The 19,629-nt window shown below is 35.0% G+C and overlaps 1 protein-coding gene across 1 annotated transcript in view; it reads right to left on the reverse strand.

The window, feature by feature from the left end:
* Nucleotides 1–668: 668 nt before the first annotated feature.
* LOC150109859 (pituitary tumor-transforming gene 1 protein-interacting protein-like) overlaps nt 669–19,629 on the reverse strand; it is a 58,627-nt gene continuing 39,666 nt past the window's right edge. The window contains exon 6 of the mRNA XM_090397047.1: nt 669–4,032. Within this exon, the coding sequence (XP_090253173.1) occupies nt 3,989–4,032 (44 nt within the window). The 3' untranslated portion in view covers nt 669–3,988. The remainder of the gene's footprint in view (nt 4,033–19,629) is intronic.

Genomic DNA, 19,629 nt, shown 5'->3' on the forward strand with positions numbered 1-19,629 from the left:
GTGATACACCAGTGGTTACCTTAAATCTTGCAGACTCGCATCTCCCTTGTATACCACATTTTGATATCTGTCAATCACCTATTCTCTTATCCACACTAATATTTTATAATCCAAACCCATATTTTCCAATTTATGCAACAGTCTGCCATGCTGTATTGTATTAAGCCTTAGCAAAATCCAAAAGTATCATGATGTACCCATTCCCCTTGTCTAGTTCAATGGTAACATTATTCAAAAATGTGAGCAAGTTGCTAAAACATAATCCTTCCTTAGTAAACCCATATTGTTCATTGCAAAGTAGAGATTCACTGTCAACCCATTTCTGGATGCAAGCCCTAACCGATTTTTCCAAAATCTTCATCACCTCACCTGAGATACTAATTGGTCGATAGTTAGATACATCAGTTTTTGCACTACCCTTATGCAATGGAATTACCATACATACCTTCAATTCCTGCAGAATCTTCCTTGTTCCGAGACTCATATTATATAGCCTGGTCAAAGGAATAGCTAGTTCAGCTGAACACACTTTTAGCACCTGTGATTTCCTACTGCAGAATTCTTATTCAGTTTGTGTAACAGCTTTAATACCTCATCCTCATACACCATTTAATACTAACTATAGTGAATTATGAGTTTCACTATATAGGGAATCATCATACACAATGTACTTGGATAAAATTTTATTAAACCACATATACAAATAGAAATATTTATTGCTGAAATTTAAGTGTGCACAATGTACATATAGAAATATATATTAAAAAAAAAAAAAAATTAGGAACTCTATCTTCTAAGACTTGAGAAATCATCTAACTGTCCAAAATAATCAATATAAACAAGAGGATTGGGAATAAAAGAAAATTTTCCAAAATAATAGCATTCTCTCAATTATCTGACCTCATAAGTTTAGCATTTCAAATGACTCCTAATACAGTACTATGTTACTAATCAATTCAGTTAACTGATGAAAAACATCAATTTCCCCAGCATGACTAGATAATTGAAAGATCATGATTTCATTAGCTACTATGTAAGGAAATAACAGATAAATGTTAGCATTCATGTCAGATGATAAATCAAGCTTCATTTCATGCAATTATAAAAAAAAGCAAATACAAACAATGGGAAGGGAAGAAGTATCAGCATGTGAAAAGATCTGATCCTAAATCCAAGTTGTTAATATCTATGATCTTACTTAGGGAATAAAACACAAAGCACATTATTAAATTTATGTAATATAAAACATGGGTATAATTTATAATCTCATATAAACAACAGGTCATGTAAGACAGCAAATGTTAACTTCAAAATCAAAAATAGATTTCTGTACTGCTATACACACTGTATATAAAAATTTACTAAGTTCATTCAATACTTTCACCTGGACAACAAGATATGGACAAAATCACCTATTTAATCTGTTTCTTATGAAATACTTATATCACCTTGTCTAATATACATTGTATATTTGAAACAAAACTGAAATCTAAAATGTTTTTAATCTAGCAAATACAATTCAGAATGCTAACCACACACCCAGAATAGATTTACCGTATATCATCTCATATAATGCGAAAAATGTATGGTAAAAAATACTACTTAAAGTTAGGGATCTGCATTATATGCAGATCCTAAAAAATATAACATCTTATTAGACTTGCACACACAATATCTACTACCTAATGCCTATGCAACCAAATCTACTTGACCCACTCGCATTCATCGACCGAGCGCGCATCATATCGGTGCATAAAACTACTTACATTACTGCCTTTATGTGCAGATTCGATGCGCGCTCCGTCGCTGAATGATAGAGCACAGTTAGGTATATATGTTTAACCACAGTTCATTTTAAATATTATTCGTTAAACAAACCTAGCCCGAAAATGAGCCAACAGAAACGTAATGAAACATAATTCATCTTTTGAAGCAGGATTTAAATTGCGTGTCGTGCAGTTTGCAGAAGAACATAATAACAGTGTTGCTATGAGTGAATTTGGTGTAGCAGAGAGTAATATTAGACTTTGGCGTAAGCAAAAAGACAGTCTTGAAAAAATCCCCAAAAAGAAATGTGCCCATCATGGAGATGTAGCATCCTTTCCAGAACTCTAAGAAGAGCTAAATGAATGGATATTGACGCAATGACAAGATGGCATTATAGTAACAAGAAATGCAATTCGTTTTCGAGCTCTACAACTCAAAAATGGTAAATTCAAGGACACACCAGTTATTTCATCTTTTCTTGCTTCGCCTGGGTGGTGCAACAGATTTATGGAACGCAAAGCATTAACATTACGACACTGAACAAAAATTGCGCAGAAGTTGCCAAAGCAGCTCGAAGAAAAAGTGCAGTCCTTCCATAAATTTATCATAAAATTACGGAAGTGTCACAGATATGAACTTTCCCAAATTGGCAATATGGATGAGACACCCATGTACTTTGATATGCCTGGGAATCGAACAGTAAACTCAGTTGGTGAAAAGGGTGTCTTCATAAAAACAACGGGACTTGAAAAAATGCATTTTACCGTTGTTCTAGCATATATGGCAGACGGAACCAAATTAAAGCCAACAGTGATATTTAAAAGGAAGAAAATTCCGAAACGTATGAAATTTCCACCAGGTGTACAATTGTGGCTGGATCAAGTATGGAACATATGTCCAGGTAGCTTGTTACGTCAACAAAGCATGCTAGTCTGGGATATGTTCCGGGGGAATTTAACAGAGACAAGCAAAGAGAAATCACGTGAGCTATGTACAGACCTAGCAGTCCTACCAGGTGGTCTAACTTCTGTTTCGCAGCTGCTTGATGTCAGCTTGAATAAGTCATTTAAAGATCACTTATGTGAAAAATGGAGAAAATGGATGTCATCTGGTTTGGTGAAGATGACAAAGGGTGTGAATTTTCAGAAGCCTGAGATCACTCTAGTCACCAGCTGGGTTAAAGAAGCATGGGATTCGATACCATATGAAATGATTCAACGCTCATTTCTTAAATGTGGAATAAGTAATTCAATGGATGGATCCGAAGATCACGTCATATACGAAAGCGAGGATGATGCACAACAAAATGGAGAGCATGAAGACAATGACGACAACTGCTATACTGATTACGCAATCCCTACAGATGAATTTATAAATGAAATGTTTGATGACTCAAAAGATGAAGAATTTAAAGGATTTTGACATTTTGTTTTAAAATAAATATTTCTTTCGTTAATTCATATTGTATTATTTATAATGTTATGGAACAAGATTAACAGATCACATTATATGTGGACATGGCATTTTAGGGCTAGTTTTTAAACAAAATTTCTAGTTCGCATTATACGTGGCTCGCATTATACACAATAATATATGGTATATTTAAAATTTCAAGACCTTTCAGTTAACATAATTATATGCAAATTATGATTTGAATATTATTATGTTAACATTCCATTTTATATTCCATGATAAGTCTTTTCACTCTAGAGACTAAGTGCTTTATTATTTATTCTACATTTTCTTTGTAACATAAAAACACCATCCAAAACATTTTGTTCAAATTAGTACCCCTGACACTTTTAAAATTTTCTGAAACCTTAAAAAAAGATTTGTCTATCACACTGAGATTCTATGGACTATTCCAAATTACATATCATGATAATATTAGCTAGTTAAAGGACACTTCGAATCTAAGCTTATCCTAATGTCATGCTTTTTATGTGCACTCTTATAACTTATATGTCCTGATAACTGACATCCAATCACATTTGCTGCCATAAGAATATACATATTCACAATTTCTTTTTCTGGTTTAATATCTTAAGTACTTCAAAGGAACCATGATTATTATTAATAAAACAGCCATGAGATGGAAATTTCAAAAATAAAATCATCACTATTATGATGTCAAAAAATTAATAATACAGAAGTATATATCATACATAATATTACAGAATACAATGAAAAAATATAGGTATCAATTCCCTTGCAGATATGTCTATGCATCAAATCTTTGGTACGGGTTTTCTTCCTTTATGAGACCTGAAAAAAAAATAATAAAAAAATAAATTAAAAAAAATATATATATGAAATAAATACATTTATATTTTTATCTTTCCTGAAAATGTTTAGAGAAATGCAAATAAAGATAAAAATAATTATTTATTTCAGTAGTTATTTCTGTCAGCATGGCTGGCCAAGTGAATATCACCTCTTCACTGAGAACACGAACGATTCATGCTGCAGTGGGACTGTTTTCAAATCTAACTGTAGTATGACATGGATGTTTGAGTAAGTCGTTAGCTAGTCTTTATTCAGTGTCACACAAAACAAACTACCCTGGTTAATGAGTATGAAGTGGCTTAAAAAAAAATGTTTGAGGAACTTCTCGATTATCTAACTCTTTTACCAACCTACAGTAATAAAAATATATAATAGGGGTGGAATTCACATTCAAAATAAAAATTGTAAGGAGACTAACATATATGTACATTTGTGTTAGATGAAGATAACTAAAAGTTTGTGCATAGCATCCAAAGCATGCACAGTGGATAAGTGGCTGAGAATGGAGCTTCTAAAAGCAAATGAGAAAGTGATGTACCAAGAGCATGGGAAAAAAATACTCTTATTCTAATGATATAAGGTTTGTGTTTTTCCATAAGGGTAGCTTCACACAGAAGAAGGTGAAGACAAACTATTGCTCTATCAAGTCTACTATTAGTAATATGCCATGTGTTTAGGAAGTCTCGACTTTTTAGAAACTCCAGACAAAAGAACAGGCAGACCAGCATTAGAAGTCATTTTAGCACAATGGCCAAATTCAAGTTGTATACCAAATTACTGACTGGTGTAATGGATACCAACTACCCATTATGACTTGGTTTTATTACAATTGGTACAAATCTGTGCAATATGTAACACACTATGATGTTGAGTGGTAGAGCTTTATATCAGGACCATCACATCACAACATACATCAATGCAATAGTAACAAGTCATTTTAATAAAAATATCTCCAGTGTAGAAATTAGAGTCACAAGACAAGGTGACACAATATTCCTAAAACTGTTCATAGCATGTTTGGAAAAAATATTCAAATTTCTTGACTGAAAAAAAAAAAAAAAAAAGGTCTAAAGATAAATCGGGAGCTATTAAAGCCACTTAACTTTGCAGATGATACTTATTTTTACTGAAATTATAGAAAATAATTATGTTGAATATATGTACATATTCAACCAGAAATGCTCAAGCATGGAGGTATAAAAGTTTTATATTCACACGATTAGCCTAGTGGCTTTGTGCTTTGCAACCAAATGCCTGGGGAAGGAGTGTCCTAGGTTTGATTCCCATCAACAACGTGAGGTGCTCAAGGATCTTCCTCAGCCATAGCCAAGTTAGTCGGTTTTGGGGATTTCCCCCCCCCCCCAGTTTATCTGGGGTTTTTCATCCTGCAAGCAGGCAAATCAGCACCGTGAACACACAGGGTATAGTCATAGGCTATAGTATGGCAAGGAAGGCAATGGGAAACAACCCTGTTCATAGTCATTTCCCTAGATGGTGGCATATAAATAGCTGTCCCTAAACATCTGAAAGGCTATAACCACAAAAAAAATAAAAAAGTTTTACAGTGGCTGCATTGCATAATTCAGAAGGCCTGGTCAGAGGATCAAATGCCAGATGATTGGAACAGAGCTCTTGTAGTAACCACCTATAAAAGAAAGGAAATAAAACAATGTGAGAATCTCTCAGTGTTCCTGGTAAGATTTATGCTTTTTTCTTAGTTGTTTATCAAGTACACAAGAAAAATTGTGGAAAGGAAGCCTGGTGAAGAACAAATGGATTCAGGCCAAATAGAAGTTGTCAGGATAAGAATTTCACTTTAATTTCACAAATGGCTGAGGAATCTTGTGAGGGCAATCTGCTTAATATACGACCCTTCCCTCACATTCTCCATTCAGTCACTTTATCATAGGTGCTCTGTTTCACCACTGCACCTTTACTATAGATACTTTCATGGGCATTGCTGCTCTGAATTGACTGCTAGCAGGATATGCATTTAAGATTTGTTGACTTGGGCATGGCATATAACAAGGCACCAAGAAGAAAGCTCTTCAAAATGCTAGTCATATTTTTTAATGTTCACTCCATGCATGAAAGATCACAAAAGATCACTAACACTACAGTACAGTGAAACGTGTAGGCAAGTGATTATGGAGGAAAATGTAGCCTATTGATATGTTTCTTAAAGAGGGTGAGGTTATACTCGGTGGGAAAAAACAGTATGGGAAATGAAGGAAGAAGTTGATAAGTTAGTTCAGAATGTTTGAAGCTGGACAGTATGGGTGTTGGTCAGAAGTAGGGGAATGGTAACAGTCAATTCAGAGGAGCAATGTCCATGAAAATACCTATAGTAAAGGTGCATATACCTATAGTAACAGAGCGCCTGTGATAAAGTGACTGAGCAGAATATGTGAGGGAAGGGAAGAGTCATATTAAACAGATTGCCCTCATCTGAATATCATCAAGAATTCTTAGAGAGGTCTTGGGTGCTCCATACCAAATGTGGGAACAGAACTCCAAAGTTGGATGGATCTGAGACTTAGGGTGTTAGGATTTGAGCGGAAAGAAGTAACATTTAGAATAGAAAAGAGCACCAAATATTTTAGAGGCTAAGGAAGCTATGTGAGTAATATGTTTGTGGCAGGATAAACTGGGTATTACAGTCAATTAAAGCAGAGAAAGTTGATCTTGAAAGGAAGCTGGGAAGAATCTCATGTCATCCCCTCTCATCAAAAATGAGAGGAGATGAGATAGGATTTTTCTTGTAGGTAATAAGGCAGGCTTGAGTTCATTTGGTATTGAAATCTACTAAGTTGTCTTCAATCCATTTCAGGATGCTGAGGTAGTCAGTGTTCAGGTCAATGGTTAGGGACGAGTTTGAGGCATCTAACATTGAAGTACTGCAAGGTTTATTCAATAATGAAGAGTTATGTCATTGGCAAAGCTGTGAATAACATTTGAAATCAGAGAAAGGAGGTCATTGATATAAAGGAGGAAGACTGTGGTGAAGGCACGGAAACCCAAAGCACTCCAAGCATTGATTGGGAAACCTGATGAGAGAAGTGTAGAAGGGAGGCCATAAGATGGCAGTTTGTTCAGGAGAGCTTGGTGCCAAGACAACTGAATTGAAAGTTGGTGAGATTAGCTAGGATTACTCATTGTACAGCGAGGGTAACTGTAGAGTGAAAATGGTGGAATCCATAATGGTGATTGCTAATTAACTGATGAGTCTCCAGGTAATGAAGAAGCCAGTTTTTAATTTTATCAATTTTGAAAGTATTGAGGTGAGAGCAACAGGATGACAGATGACTGACTTTTGTCTCATCTCCCATTTTAGATACAAGGTGGATGTGGGCTTTCTTCCATGCTTGGGTAGATACCAGTAGAATATGAAAGTTTGTATACATGAGACAGAATGTCAATTCTGGAGTACAAGTCTTGAGCACAACCAGAAGCATACTATCTGGACCAGGAGCCTTACTGGTATCAAGATTAATCAGGGTTTTCTGAAGATTGAGGAAGATTCTGAAGTTTGTGGAAGATTGAGAGTGATTTCCTTTGGTCATCCAGGCAGAATTGAAGAGAAAAAAAAAACTGATGTCAAGAGATCTGCCTTTTCCTTTTGGTGAGATTACCATAGGGCCATCAGGATGTAAGAGAGGTAGTTACATGGAAGGGTAGAAGTTATGTCTAACAGCCTTAACAAGGGACCAGAAGGCTTGACTGCCAATTGAACAGAAGGCAAGGTTGAAGTAATGAAGAAGTCATGTTTTTGTATATGAGTAGCCAAAAGATGCTACACCTTATTATTAAAGTACTCTGGATTAGACATAGATGTTGGAAGTTTGCACCTGAAGTAATTTCAGGACTGGGCAACTCATATATAGAAGCTAATAACTTCATTATATTACTTCAATAAATTATATATTTGGTTTAATCCTTTATCCAAGTGTAAGCAAACAAAGTTTGTGCCTGAAGTATTTTCAGGACTGGGGCAATTCATGGTAAAGGTGGTATGACTTTATATCACTTGCCTTATTATCCCAAAATGCAAAGCACATATTCTTACGGAGATGTATAATGCTATGCATTATGGGAAGGGTCACTACCCAGAAGTGATCCAAAGTTAGGAATAATGCAGAAGTCAGATTTTCATATACGAGTCCAGATTGTTAAGGCTCATGGTATTTAATATAATACTTGGGTTCTTCTAGATCATTGGTTCCCAAATGGAGGTAAGCGTACCCCTGGGGGTATGTGTAGGGCTGTTCAAGGGTACACGAAAAATAAGTAAAGTAAACAAAATTAAAAACATTAGTTATGGAATAATAAATGTTAAATTTGAATTACTGTTAATGGAGACACTTCAAAACTAGCTAACGTTAGCAGATGATTGGTGAGGGCATGGCTATAAACCCCTTCATAAAACCACTCTTCTACCAATCATTACGCACAGTTCATGCATCACCCATCCTCCTTTCCAGAACAATCAATCATGTGCTACTAAGAAATGACCTTTGCAATAACAAACCTTCCGCTGACTAGGTGCATCAAAGCAACTCAACGATCTCGCCAACAATGTTTCAATTGGCTAGTGATCTGTATGCCAATTATTACAGACTTTTCAGATAACACAAATAAATATTATTAATAATAATAAATCAAGTTTGTTAAATATTTGATCATTATCAATATTTAACATGAAGCGATACTTATTTCTGTGTTAAGAATATTGTAAAATTAAATCTGTGATTTATACTTTTAGTGTAGTAATTTTCCTTTCCCAACTCATTACCTCATTTCCACTATTTTACATTAAGATAGGCACTGAAAAAGTGTCAGTATTTAAAAACAGCTATTTTAAAAACAAGGGGTATAATTTACAGAAATGGGTTTAAAAGGCGTACACAAGTGGAAAAAGGTTGAGAACCACTGTTCTAGATGAATGAAAACAGATCTTCCTATTTGTCAGAAATAAGATAACCCACAAGAGTAAGGAATCACGACACCTGGATAACTGACTTGTGGAAGCTTTAAATGCACATCATCCCAGGATTAAGTTGCCCAGTCATGAAATTACTTCAGGTGCAAACTTTGCTTACACTTGGATAAAGGATAAAAGATTATAATTTCTTGGAATCATTAATTTATAGTATAACTAAGCAGACAAACTTCCAACATCTATCTCTAATCCAGAATACTTTAATAATAAAGTGTGACACCTTATGCTCTTTGACAAAATTAATCCTAGGATGAAGTGCATTTAAAGCACATATGGGCAACCCCCGGCCCTAATCTATTTCAGCGAAGTTTGTCTGATTCACAGTGGGAGAAAACATGGTGTGTTCTACTAACTCACATTAAGCTGACGTCATATGACTTGCACAAAACACTGTTTTCTTCAACCAAGTTCTCTTTCTCACTTTGACTAGCGGCGTGTGTGAATGTGTTACGTGTCAGTTCGGTACTTGCATTGCTGTTATGCTTTGTTCAGTGCCTGCATTGATGTTGTGTTCTGTTCAGTGCTGCAGTGTAGAAGACAGTTTTGTTTAACGGTTCTGAATATCGCTTATAAATTTGGGACAATGCCAGGGGTTATTGCAAAAAAAAGAAAAGTAGATGCAGAGAATCGTCAATTTCAAGACAACTGGACGGAGGATTATTATTTTATTCTGAATAAAGGTTTGCCTGTATGTTTGCTGTGCAAAGAATCCGTATCCGTCAACAAAGAATACAACCTGAAGAGACACTTTACTTCGAGACATGCGGATCACCCAAAAATTGATGGACAACTATGAAAAGATGAAATACAGAAGTTGAAGAATTTGGATACCCAGCAGCAAATGTTCAACAAGCAAAGAACGCAGCACCACAGCATTATCAAAGCCAGCTTTGTGGTAAGCGAAAAAATCGCTAAGCATTCTAAGTCATTTGGTGAAGGAGAATTTATCCAAGGATGTCTGCTGGATGTTGCAAGTATAATATTTCCTGAAAAGAAAAAAGACTTTGAGAATATTTGTTTGTCGAGATGTACTGTTATCCTACGGATAGAAATAATGGCTGATGATATCAAAAAAAGTTTAAAAGCGAAGATTGCTAGATTGGAAGCATTTTCAATTGCTTTGGATGACAGCACCGATGCCTCCGATACAACTAGCAATATTTATTTGAGGAGTTGATGCAGATTTCAACATCACAGAAGAATTATTGGCGCTTCGGCCGTCAAAAGGAACAACTACCGGTGAAGATATATTTGGAGAAATTTGGGCTTAAATGGAGTTCACTATCTGGCATATGCACTGATGGAGCCCCTGCAATGGTTGGTGCACAGAAGGGATTTATTGGAATAGTTCATGAAAGAGCAATGTAACTACAGATCCATCCGGAAAATTTAACAAATTTTCACTGCATTATCCACCAACAAAATCTGTGTGCAAAATCGATTAAATTCACAAATATTATGGAATTTGTAGTAGCCAGTATTAACTTTATTAAGTCACGTGCACTTAATCACTGCCAATTTAAGGAGTATTTGGCAGACCTATTTTCGGATTATGAAGATGTGTCTTATTATCGTGAAGTGAGGTGGTTGAGTAAAGGTAAAATGTTAAAACGATTTTATGATCTGAGACAAGACATTGCAGATTTTATGGACATAAAAGGAAACACAATTAACCAAGTAAAAGATGATGAGTGGGTGTGTGATTTAGAATTCCTTTTAGATGTCACCGGATACCTAAACGAACTGAATCTTAAATTGCAAAAACAAGGACAATTGGTTCATGAACAGCATGGACATGTCAAAGCATTTTGTAATACACTAAGATTGTTGGAAAGTAAGATAAGAGCTAAAAATTGTTACCATTTTCCTACTCTAGCAACTCATAAAAATATCCCTTATAATTGTTATGGAGATGAATTGAAGGCACTAATAGAGCAATTTGATACAAGGTTTGCCGACTTCAAAAACAAAGACTCCACATTCGCTATATTTACATCGCTTGTCCGATGGATGCTGATGTAAATAATGTGCCAGAAAACTTACAGCTGGAACTTATTGAGCTTCAGGCGGATTTAGTGCTAAAATCACAATTTAACAACATTGCTTTGACGGATTTTTATAAATTTTATTTCGTGCAAGAAAAATATATAAATTTACGAGCCTTTTCAAGAAAAATCATTTGCCTTTTTGGCAGTACATATATATATGTGAACAGTTTTTTTCGAGGATGAAATACAATAAATCAAAAATTCAGACAAGAATAACAGACGAAAACCTCGAAAATTCTATGCGATTATCCTTAAGTAATATTAACGTCAATATTGATAGTCTCGTAGTTGAAGTAGCCAATCTTTACATTAAATTGTTATGTCGTTCATTATATTATAAAATTTATGTAAAGCTTTATACAAAAGCATTATATTATAAATAAATGAAATATGAAGTAGCAACTTGATTTAATTCATTTAATATTAATTTATTTTATTTAATAATTTGGTCTGGCCCTTGACTCGGAGACAGAATGATAATTTGGCCCCCGAACTAGGAAAGGTTGCCCATGCCTGATTTAAAGCTTCCACAAGTCAGTTATCCAGGTGTCTCATGATTCCTTACTCTTGTGGATTATCTTATTTCTGACAAACAGGAAGATCTGCTTTCATTCATCTAGAAGAACACAAGTGTTATATTAAATACCACGAGCCTTAACAATCTGGACTTGCACTGCATGTTATCGGCACTAAACATAGTTCATTGGAACAAGACAAGCACTGTTCATAAAAGTTGCTTCCTCGTAGAATTTCTTTATAAAGAAACGTGTGAAACTTTACTTCACTGTTCTAACTTAAACAAATCCAATGATCTACATCTGTTCCTTTTGTGGGAGATAGTAATTTTTTAAATCTGCTAATCTTTACTTAGTGAAGATGGTAAATTAAATATGGAAATAGACAACAGAATTAACAAAGCTGGTATGATAGGAAGTCAACTGAATAAATTTATATGGAACAAGAGAGAAATTAGTCAAAACACTAAATTGCTGTATACAAGACAGTGTTTAAACTAATTTCAACTTATGGATCTGAGAACTGGGTTGGAAGTAAAACACTTGCCCAAAGACTAAAGACTGCAGATATGAGAGTCCTGACAAAGATTAGGGGCATGAACAGATGGCATCAATGGCAATATCATATTAAAAATGAGGATATTAGGAAAGAACTTGACATTGTCAGCATCCAGGAATGCATTAGCAGAGCTATTCTCAGGTGGGATGGCCAGTTAAACGTAATGGGCAAGGAAAGATTAGCAAAACAAGTGTTCTCTGCCAGGTTGGTATGAAAAAGACTGAGAGGAAGACCAAGATATAATTGGATTGATATGGTAAAAAGTGCCTTAGAAGATAGAAATATAAGATCTGATATGTTATTTAAGGGTAGGAATTTGATGATGGCAGGAATTTGATGATGATCAACGATTATAACAATATACTGTAATAAAAGTTATGTGAATGGAATCTTAGCAACCTCAGCATACATCCCCCCCCCCCCTTTATGAAGTCAAGAGCTTTCACCTTTTCCTTTATGGCTCCTTTTTGGCATATCCAAATTGCCAGCATCACAACTCCTGCATTTTGGGGCCATTATTAAGTAAAATAAGGGTCATTTGAACACAACCACTGTGATACCGCAACAGTCAATCTAATAACCAAAATAGCTAAAGTGACTAACCTGCAGGTAGCATATAGAGTACAGTACGGATTACATTGGATTAAGAAATGATTCATATCCCATGGGACAGCACAAGATTTCATTACTCTACTAAGAACAGTGCGCAATTTAAAACTTATGAATTGTTTATTTCTGGAATTTTCTGTTTAATTCTTTCAGACCAGGGTTGACCGCAGAAAGCGAACCTGCAGATGGGGGGGGGGGAGACTACTGTGGTTCTAATGTTTATTACTCAACTATAACACAGTAATATGGCTATAAGGAACTCAGCATTTCATAAATGACAATATGATTTTCCATAAATCTGAAATACATTTTTCATACACAGTATACAAATTCTTCTCCATAGTAAACACTGTTAACATGCACCAGAAAACATGCAAGACAATTTAGTCTTACCTGAGGCATCAAGTAAAAGACCTAAAACAATGTCAAACTGAGTTTTAATAACTCTAGAATAACAGTATTAAATGACATGCAGAATTTAATGTTCACAGAAATTTAAACATCACCACCACAATCGACACAAGGATTAAAATACATTTCATAAGATAAGATGATAATACAAATTATCTCTAACTTTAAAAATACTGAGTTATATTTTAAGCCTTCAGATGATAAGAATAATATGTGGTGCCAAAATGTGCCTCAAATTACAAAAAAAAAAGTAATCACTATTTAAAATTTTACATGGAGAATACTATCAATATCTGCTTTAGTTAGTAAGGGGTAAAATTTTCATCATTTAATTAGCTTCTAAATAATGAAAATTTTCATTTCATAAAATGACCAGTAAGTTTAAAAGAACCTCACATATAATATATTAATTAATTCAATGTTTAAATGATATTTTATTACACTGTTTACTTCACAAGTAAACTTATATTTTAAGGTACATCTGGAGCAATACATGAATAATGCACAAATATCAAAATAAAGTGGAAAATCTAATACCATTAGTTGTTTCATTATTAAGTATGCTGACACATGTTTCTCACCATGACATTCATGGTTAGTTTAATCTTCATCCATGGTCTTATTCAAGGCATCTTATTGAAAAATGAAGTCTAATGTACTTACTAAAAGTCCATTAAAAAATCAGTACTGTGAATGCCAAAGTCAAGAAAAAGAAGAAACTTGTTGACATTAGATGTGAATACTTTCAGATTATACTCTAAGAAATGTATTAAAAAGGGAAGGTGGTTCCCAAAGGAAAACAGTAGAAGGAATGCATGAACAGGTGCTAAATAACATAAAACAGATAACAGAGATGGGATTACATAACAAACTAGTAAGTTTGAGATCGTTGTCAGCATGAAGGAATGGTATCTCAAAAGAGGAAGGTCACTAGTGCAGTGCCACAGGAACCTGTTTTGGGACATTGTTTAACTTATATGTTAAATGACATCAGGACCAATTTAACTAGAGATGTGCAGCCATCTGCTGATAATGCAATGTTGGGAGGAACTATTAGAAGTGGAGCAAATGTTGTTATCTTCCAGGAGGATCTGAATAGACTATGTGAGTGGGCAAATGAGTGAAGCCAGTTTAATATTGCAAAGTGCGAAGTCTTGGAATTTGGTACGAAAGGTTCAGATGCAGAATATACAATGAATGTAGAAATTTTGAAGGAGTGGAAGAAATGAGAGATCTGGGAGTGATGGTGGAGAGTGACTTGAAGTTTAGGGGTCACATTGCTGGGGTGTAACATAGACTGCCTCCTCGTGGTGCATCCTGGATAATGCTAAATAGTCAACAGCAATAGATGGCTCCGTACTCTCCTAGTAGGACTCACGGACACAAGCTTTCAAATAATTGACTTACACCTACCGAAGACCTGAGAACCAAGAATGGGCTTTACTCTTAAAAATATGCCAATTAAATATAGAAGGTATAAGTAGGCTAAATGTGAAGTTCTTGCTAAGATAACTACCATCAAATAGATGTGTCGTAATAAAGGAAACTCATACTAAGGACAATCTAGATTTACTAACGAGAGGGAAAATACATGGATATAATGTGATTAATAGTGTAAACCATTCCAAATATGGTGTGGCAACATATATAAAAAACAATATTTTAAATTATGAGATCTGTGAACCAAGTATCAGTAAGGACATATATAGTGTATTCATTATAATATCTGGTTATACTATAACCAATGTGTATAAACCTCCCTTAGTTAAATGGCCTGATCAAGTACTGTCCCAGCAACAACATCCAAACATAATCTTGGGAGATTTTAACCATCACTCCCTTTGGGGCTATAGAAAGGATGACCTAAATGGTACTTTTTAGCTAACTGGATGGAAAATCAGAACTTCTATTTGATCTTTGATGCCAAAGATAAACCGAGTTTTCACTCCTCTAGATAGGGAAGAGGATATAACCCTGATTTGTGTTTCTGTACTGCAGATGATAATGGCAGTCACATCCCCATTTCTAGGAAAGTATTAGATAATTTCCCAAATAGCCATCATCAACCCATAATCTATAAAGTAGGCCTAAATATTCCAATCATAAGAACAGTATTAAAACTAGGTGGAATTTTCTCAAAGCAGATTGGGAATCCTTTAAGAAACAGGCTGATACTGTTATAAGATTTATAAAGCCTACTGTAAATAACTACAATAGATTTGTTGGTATTATTATTGCTGCCAAACGAACTATTCCAAGAGATTTTAGGAGAGATTATATTGCAGGCTGGAATAGTGACAGTGAAAGACTGTACAAAGAATTCTCTATTAATAATAACCCCACAGTAGCCAATGAGCTACTGAATCTGTCAATAACGCTAGGAAAGACAAATGAATCAAGACAATGAACAATTTTAATTTTACTCATTCCAGCCGAAGAGTTTGGTTCCTGATTAGGAAGCTTGACCTTAATACAAGGACTTCTGGTAAACTGCTTGCCATAAACCCCAGATACATTGCAATGAATATAGTTTCAATGACTAAATATCCTCAAGATAAAGTAGCCATGAGAAAGGTGAAACAAAAACTAAAAAATCCTTAAAACAGATCACCCATCATCATCACTATCTCAGGCTTTTACTTCCCAGGAACTTATCCAGGCAATTAACTAATTGAGGACTGTGCAAAAGATATACAGAGTGAACTTGCCAATCTAACGGCTCTTCTATAGCGAGTCAAAAATTTTTAGTACTTTAGGAACACCACCTAAAATGTGAGAACAGTATTCAGGGATTGGACAGATTTGTATAGTTAATAGTAATTGTTCAATGGTAAAGTTCAGTGCTTTTAAGTAGATAAGGAAACCTGATTTCTTGGCTGTTGAGGGGGATTAAGTTCTGCAAGCAAATGAAATGAACAAGATTATAGAAGATGAGTTTGTTAAATGCAAGAGTGGAAGTGTGTTATTATTATTACACCCTCCATGGAGTTTGCAGACTCGTGGCAGGTTCATTCAAGTGACAACATACTGCAAGGAAGGAAGTCAACAGACACCATAGTAAGAGAGACAAACATGGCACCCCTTAATAAGATGTAGAACCTGCTTTTGCTCCAATGACTGCAACAATCCTACGGAACATACTTTCCATAAGTGTACAATAGCGATCGATGGGAATTTTGGACCATTCTTCCTGTAGACATGAAATGAGGTTCTGGGCTGTTGTGGGACAGATGTCCCTTGACCTCACCCAATGCTCCAGTTCATCCCACAGATGATCAGTAGGATTGAGATCAGGACTCTGTGAGAGCCAGTCAAGTGTGATGACATCTGTTCATGTCAACAAGCCAAACATTTACAGCAACAGTAGCCTTATGAAATGGTGCATTTTTGCTGAAAGAGACAATAGTTGGTTCTATAGAAATGCCAAAGTAGGATGCATTGCATTGTCCAAAATATTCAGATATGTCTTAGAGTTCAATGTTCATGGCATCACAGAGGTACAAGGCAAAACCAGGAAAAACAGACTAATACCATCACATTGCTACCTCCAAATTTCATAGTTGGATTATGCAGCCTGGTAAGAAATGTTCACCAGGCATTTGTTACATCCACACCCGTCCATCTGCTCAGCAGAGAATGTAGTGTGATTTGTCACTCCATAGCACAGCTTTCCAAGCTTCCATCCCACTGTATGTGCTCTTTGCACCACTGAAGACAATGCAGCATGTTGGTTCAGGTAATGTGGGGCGTGCAGATTGTGGTCCTACCACAATATGCACGCTGCTCTCTGCTCTTTTAATAAACCTATATTGTGACCCTCGGTGCTGAATAGTTTTGTGCAGATTCTTGTTCCAGTCGATGCCCATTCAATGTGTTGGCTGACAAATGGCAGTTTTTATATATTATCCTTCACAGCACCCTATGGTCATGTTCAGTGAGTGTGGTGGGGTCATTCATTGTGGGTAACACAATTGACTCTCTGTGCTTCCATCTCAGTATGGTATCACTGACTATTGACCTCGGATGACTCAATTTACCAACAATTTGCCAAATAGATAAGCCTGCAACATGGCATCCTATTACAATGCCGTTTTCGAACTCTATCAGTTCCCTTCTTGCAGCCATTTCCCCCAGACACAGTTGCATTGACTTTGGAGCATCACATTCCTCCGATTTATATTGGCTACAAACATGTGACTCGTTACATGGTATGATGCACCTTGCCTAAAGGGATGTCTGTTGACTACTTTCCAAGTGGTGCATTGTATATTGGCTAATATCAATTTATGGAGGATGGACAAGCATGGTGGAAGAGCAGAGAATACAAAGGCAAGAATGAGTGGAAATGACAATAGGACACAAACCTTTCAGATAAATGGAAAAATGCCATCAGGACTAGATTTTTTTTGTACTGTTTTCCAAACTTTTTTTTGAGCAATGGCCAGATATATATATATAAAAAAAGAGTAAAGCACCATTATTCCCATATATCTGGGGAACATCTGAAAAAATGGCCAAAATACTGAAATATAACTTTTAAACCACATGTCAAATTAGCAATGTCATCAGCTCTCTTAAGAACCAACTGCATCCTCTAGCATATCCTGGAGTACAGCTCTTCCTGTCTGTTCCTATGGACAGACAGGAAGAGCCATTAACATCCATCTCAGAGAATAAAAGAAAGGCATTCACTACCGTCATTATGGTGGGTCAGAACACTAGAAGATCCTGCTTTGGACACATCTTCACACAGGATTAGATGAAACAAACCCAGATATACAGATGTCAGATCCAAGTCCTGGCCTCACCAGTTTACTGCAGTTCAGTTCCATCAACATAATACACAGTTTCTCATTTCCAAAATGCATCGCCCTAAACTTGGCCATATTAAACAGGCAACCATTTACCTCTGCCCATACCGATAGTCTGTTTAAGTTTTCCTGCAGGATCTCTGCATCACCTTATTTGCCACTGTTCTTCCCACTTTAGTATCATTAGCAAACAACTGAATATTTCCTGTCAAATCATTTCCTATGTCATTGATACACAAATTAAACAACAGAGGACCATATATGCTGAGCCCTGTAGTATACCACTGGTTACTTGCCTTCTCCTGGACTCACCTGCCATTGTTTTGCACATCGCTGCCATACCACACAATACAATATACAAGAAAACAAATATTAAACATTTAAAAATCAGAAAATTAAACACTATCTTTACATTTAATCACATAAACACTTATAAATATAATGATGCAAAAGAGAATGACTTAATTATATACTAAAGACTTCCAAAAATAACTTATCTTTTGGTACCAAAATTCAACACTTGCACTATCTGCTGCCCTCTCGCCGCAAATATCCAATATAAAATGACACACAGATCATAAAATAGAATGAAACTAAAAAGTCTCATTAGAATACTTTTACTGTGATTAAATAAAGCACCTACATATTTTCCAAATATCACTTGTTTTCGTAGAGTAAACACAAGAGAGCTGAGAGCAAACTCATGCATGTGATGTATAACACAATCGCATGCAATATATATTCACAAGAATAAAGAATAATAATTTCTATTATTGAAAATATTTCATCTAGAAATTAATATATTTATTATTTGCAATAATAAAAATTATTATTCTTTATTCTTGTGAATACATATTGCATGTGATTGTGTTATACATCATATGCACAACATTATTGTATTGCATATGAACACATCATATAAATGAGTTTGTTCTTCTGTCTTCTTATCAGCACCTTCTAAGATACTGGCAGATCTAATTTTTAGTGTGATAATAACATCACCCTTCTGTCTTGCAGGTAGTATAGCTGGCATAATGGCATGAAAGTCCACTACTAAGTGGACTTTCTACAAATAACAGGAACTTCAAGAACCCTGTGTTCTGACCATTTTTAGCTCTATTTAAAAAATTGCTGTGCAGTATTTCTATGGAATATCCAAATAATTTTTTTTTGTCTTTCAGTTAGCACATCTTTGACAATTAATTGGAACAAAAATTTTAGTTATACATGTGGTATGGGCTCCAGAAACAGGTTGCAAGAAATCAGTTTTTGAAAATTTTTTTATTAGTTTCTACTTATATTTACTTCTTTAGTGTTCAAAATCCAACAAATTCAGTCAAAATATTGCTTAGATGTTACATAAATAATGAAAATTATAAATAAAATTTATGTGTGTTATTATTATGATGAAAATATCATTTTATAGGGGAGTACATCACTATAATTACCCACTATTGGCCACAAAATATATACGTTTTTGGATAAAATATCAAGATCACGGTTAAAAAAAAAATTAAACATGAAAAAATATTGTTTATTATTGATAAAATTATAGTTTGGTATAATTCAAAATTACTTTAAAATAAAATATATTCTTCTTGTTTAGTTCCATGAAAAAATATTG

The sequence above is a fragment of the Typopeltis vanoorti genome, chromosome 1, assembly GCF_054136105.1.
Source record: "Typopeltis vanoorti isolate ZY-2024b chromosome 1, IOZ_Tvanoo_1.0, whole genome shotgun sequence".
Classification (NCBI taxonomy): Eukaryota; Metazoa; Arthropoda; class Arachnida; order Uropygi; family Thelyphonidae; genus Typopeltis; species Typopeltis vanoorti.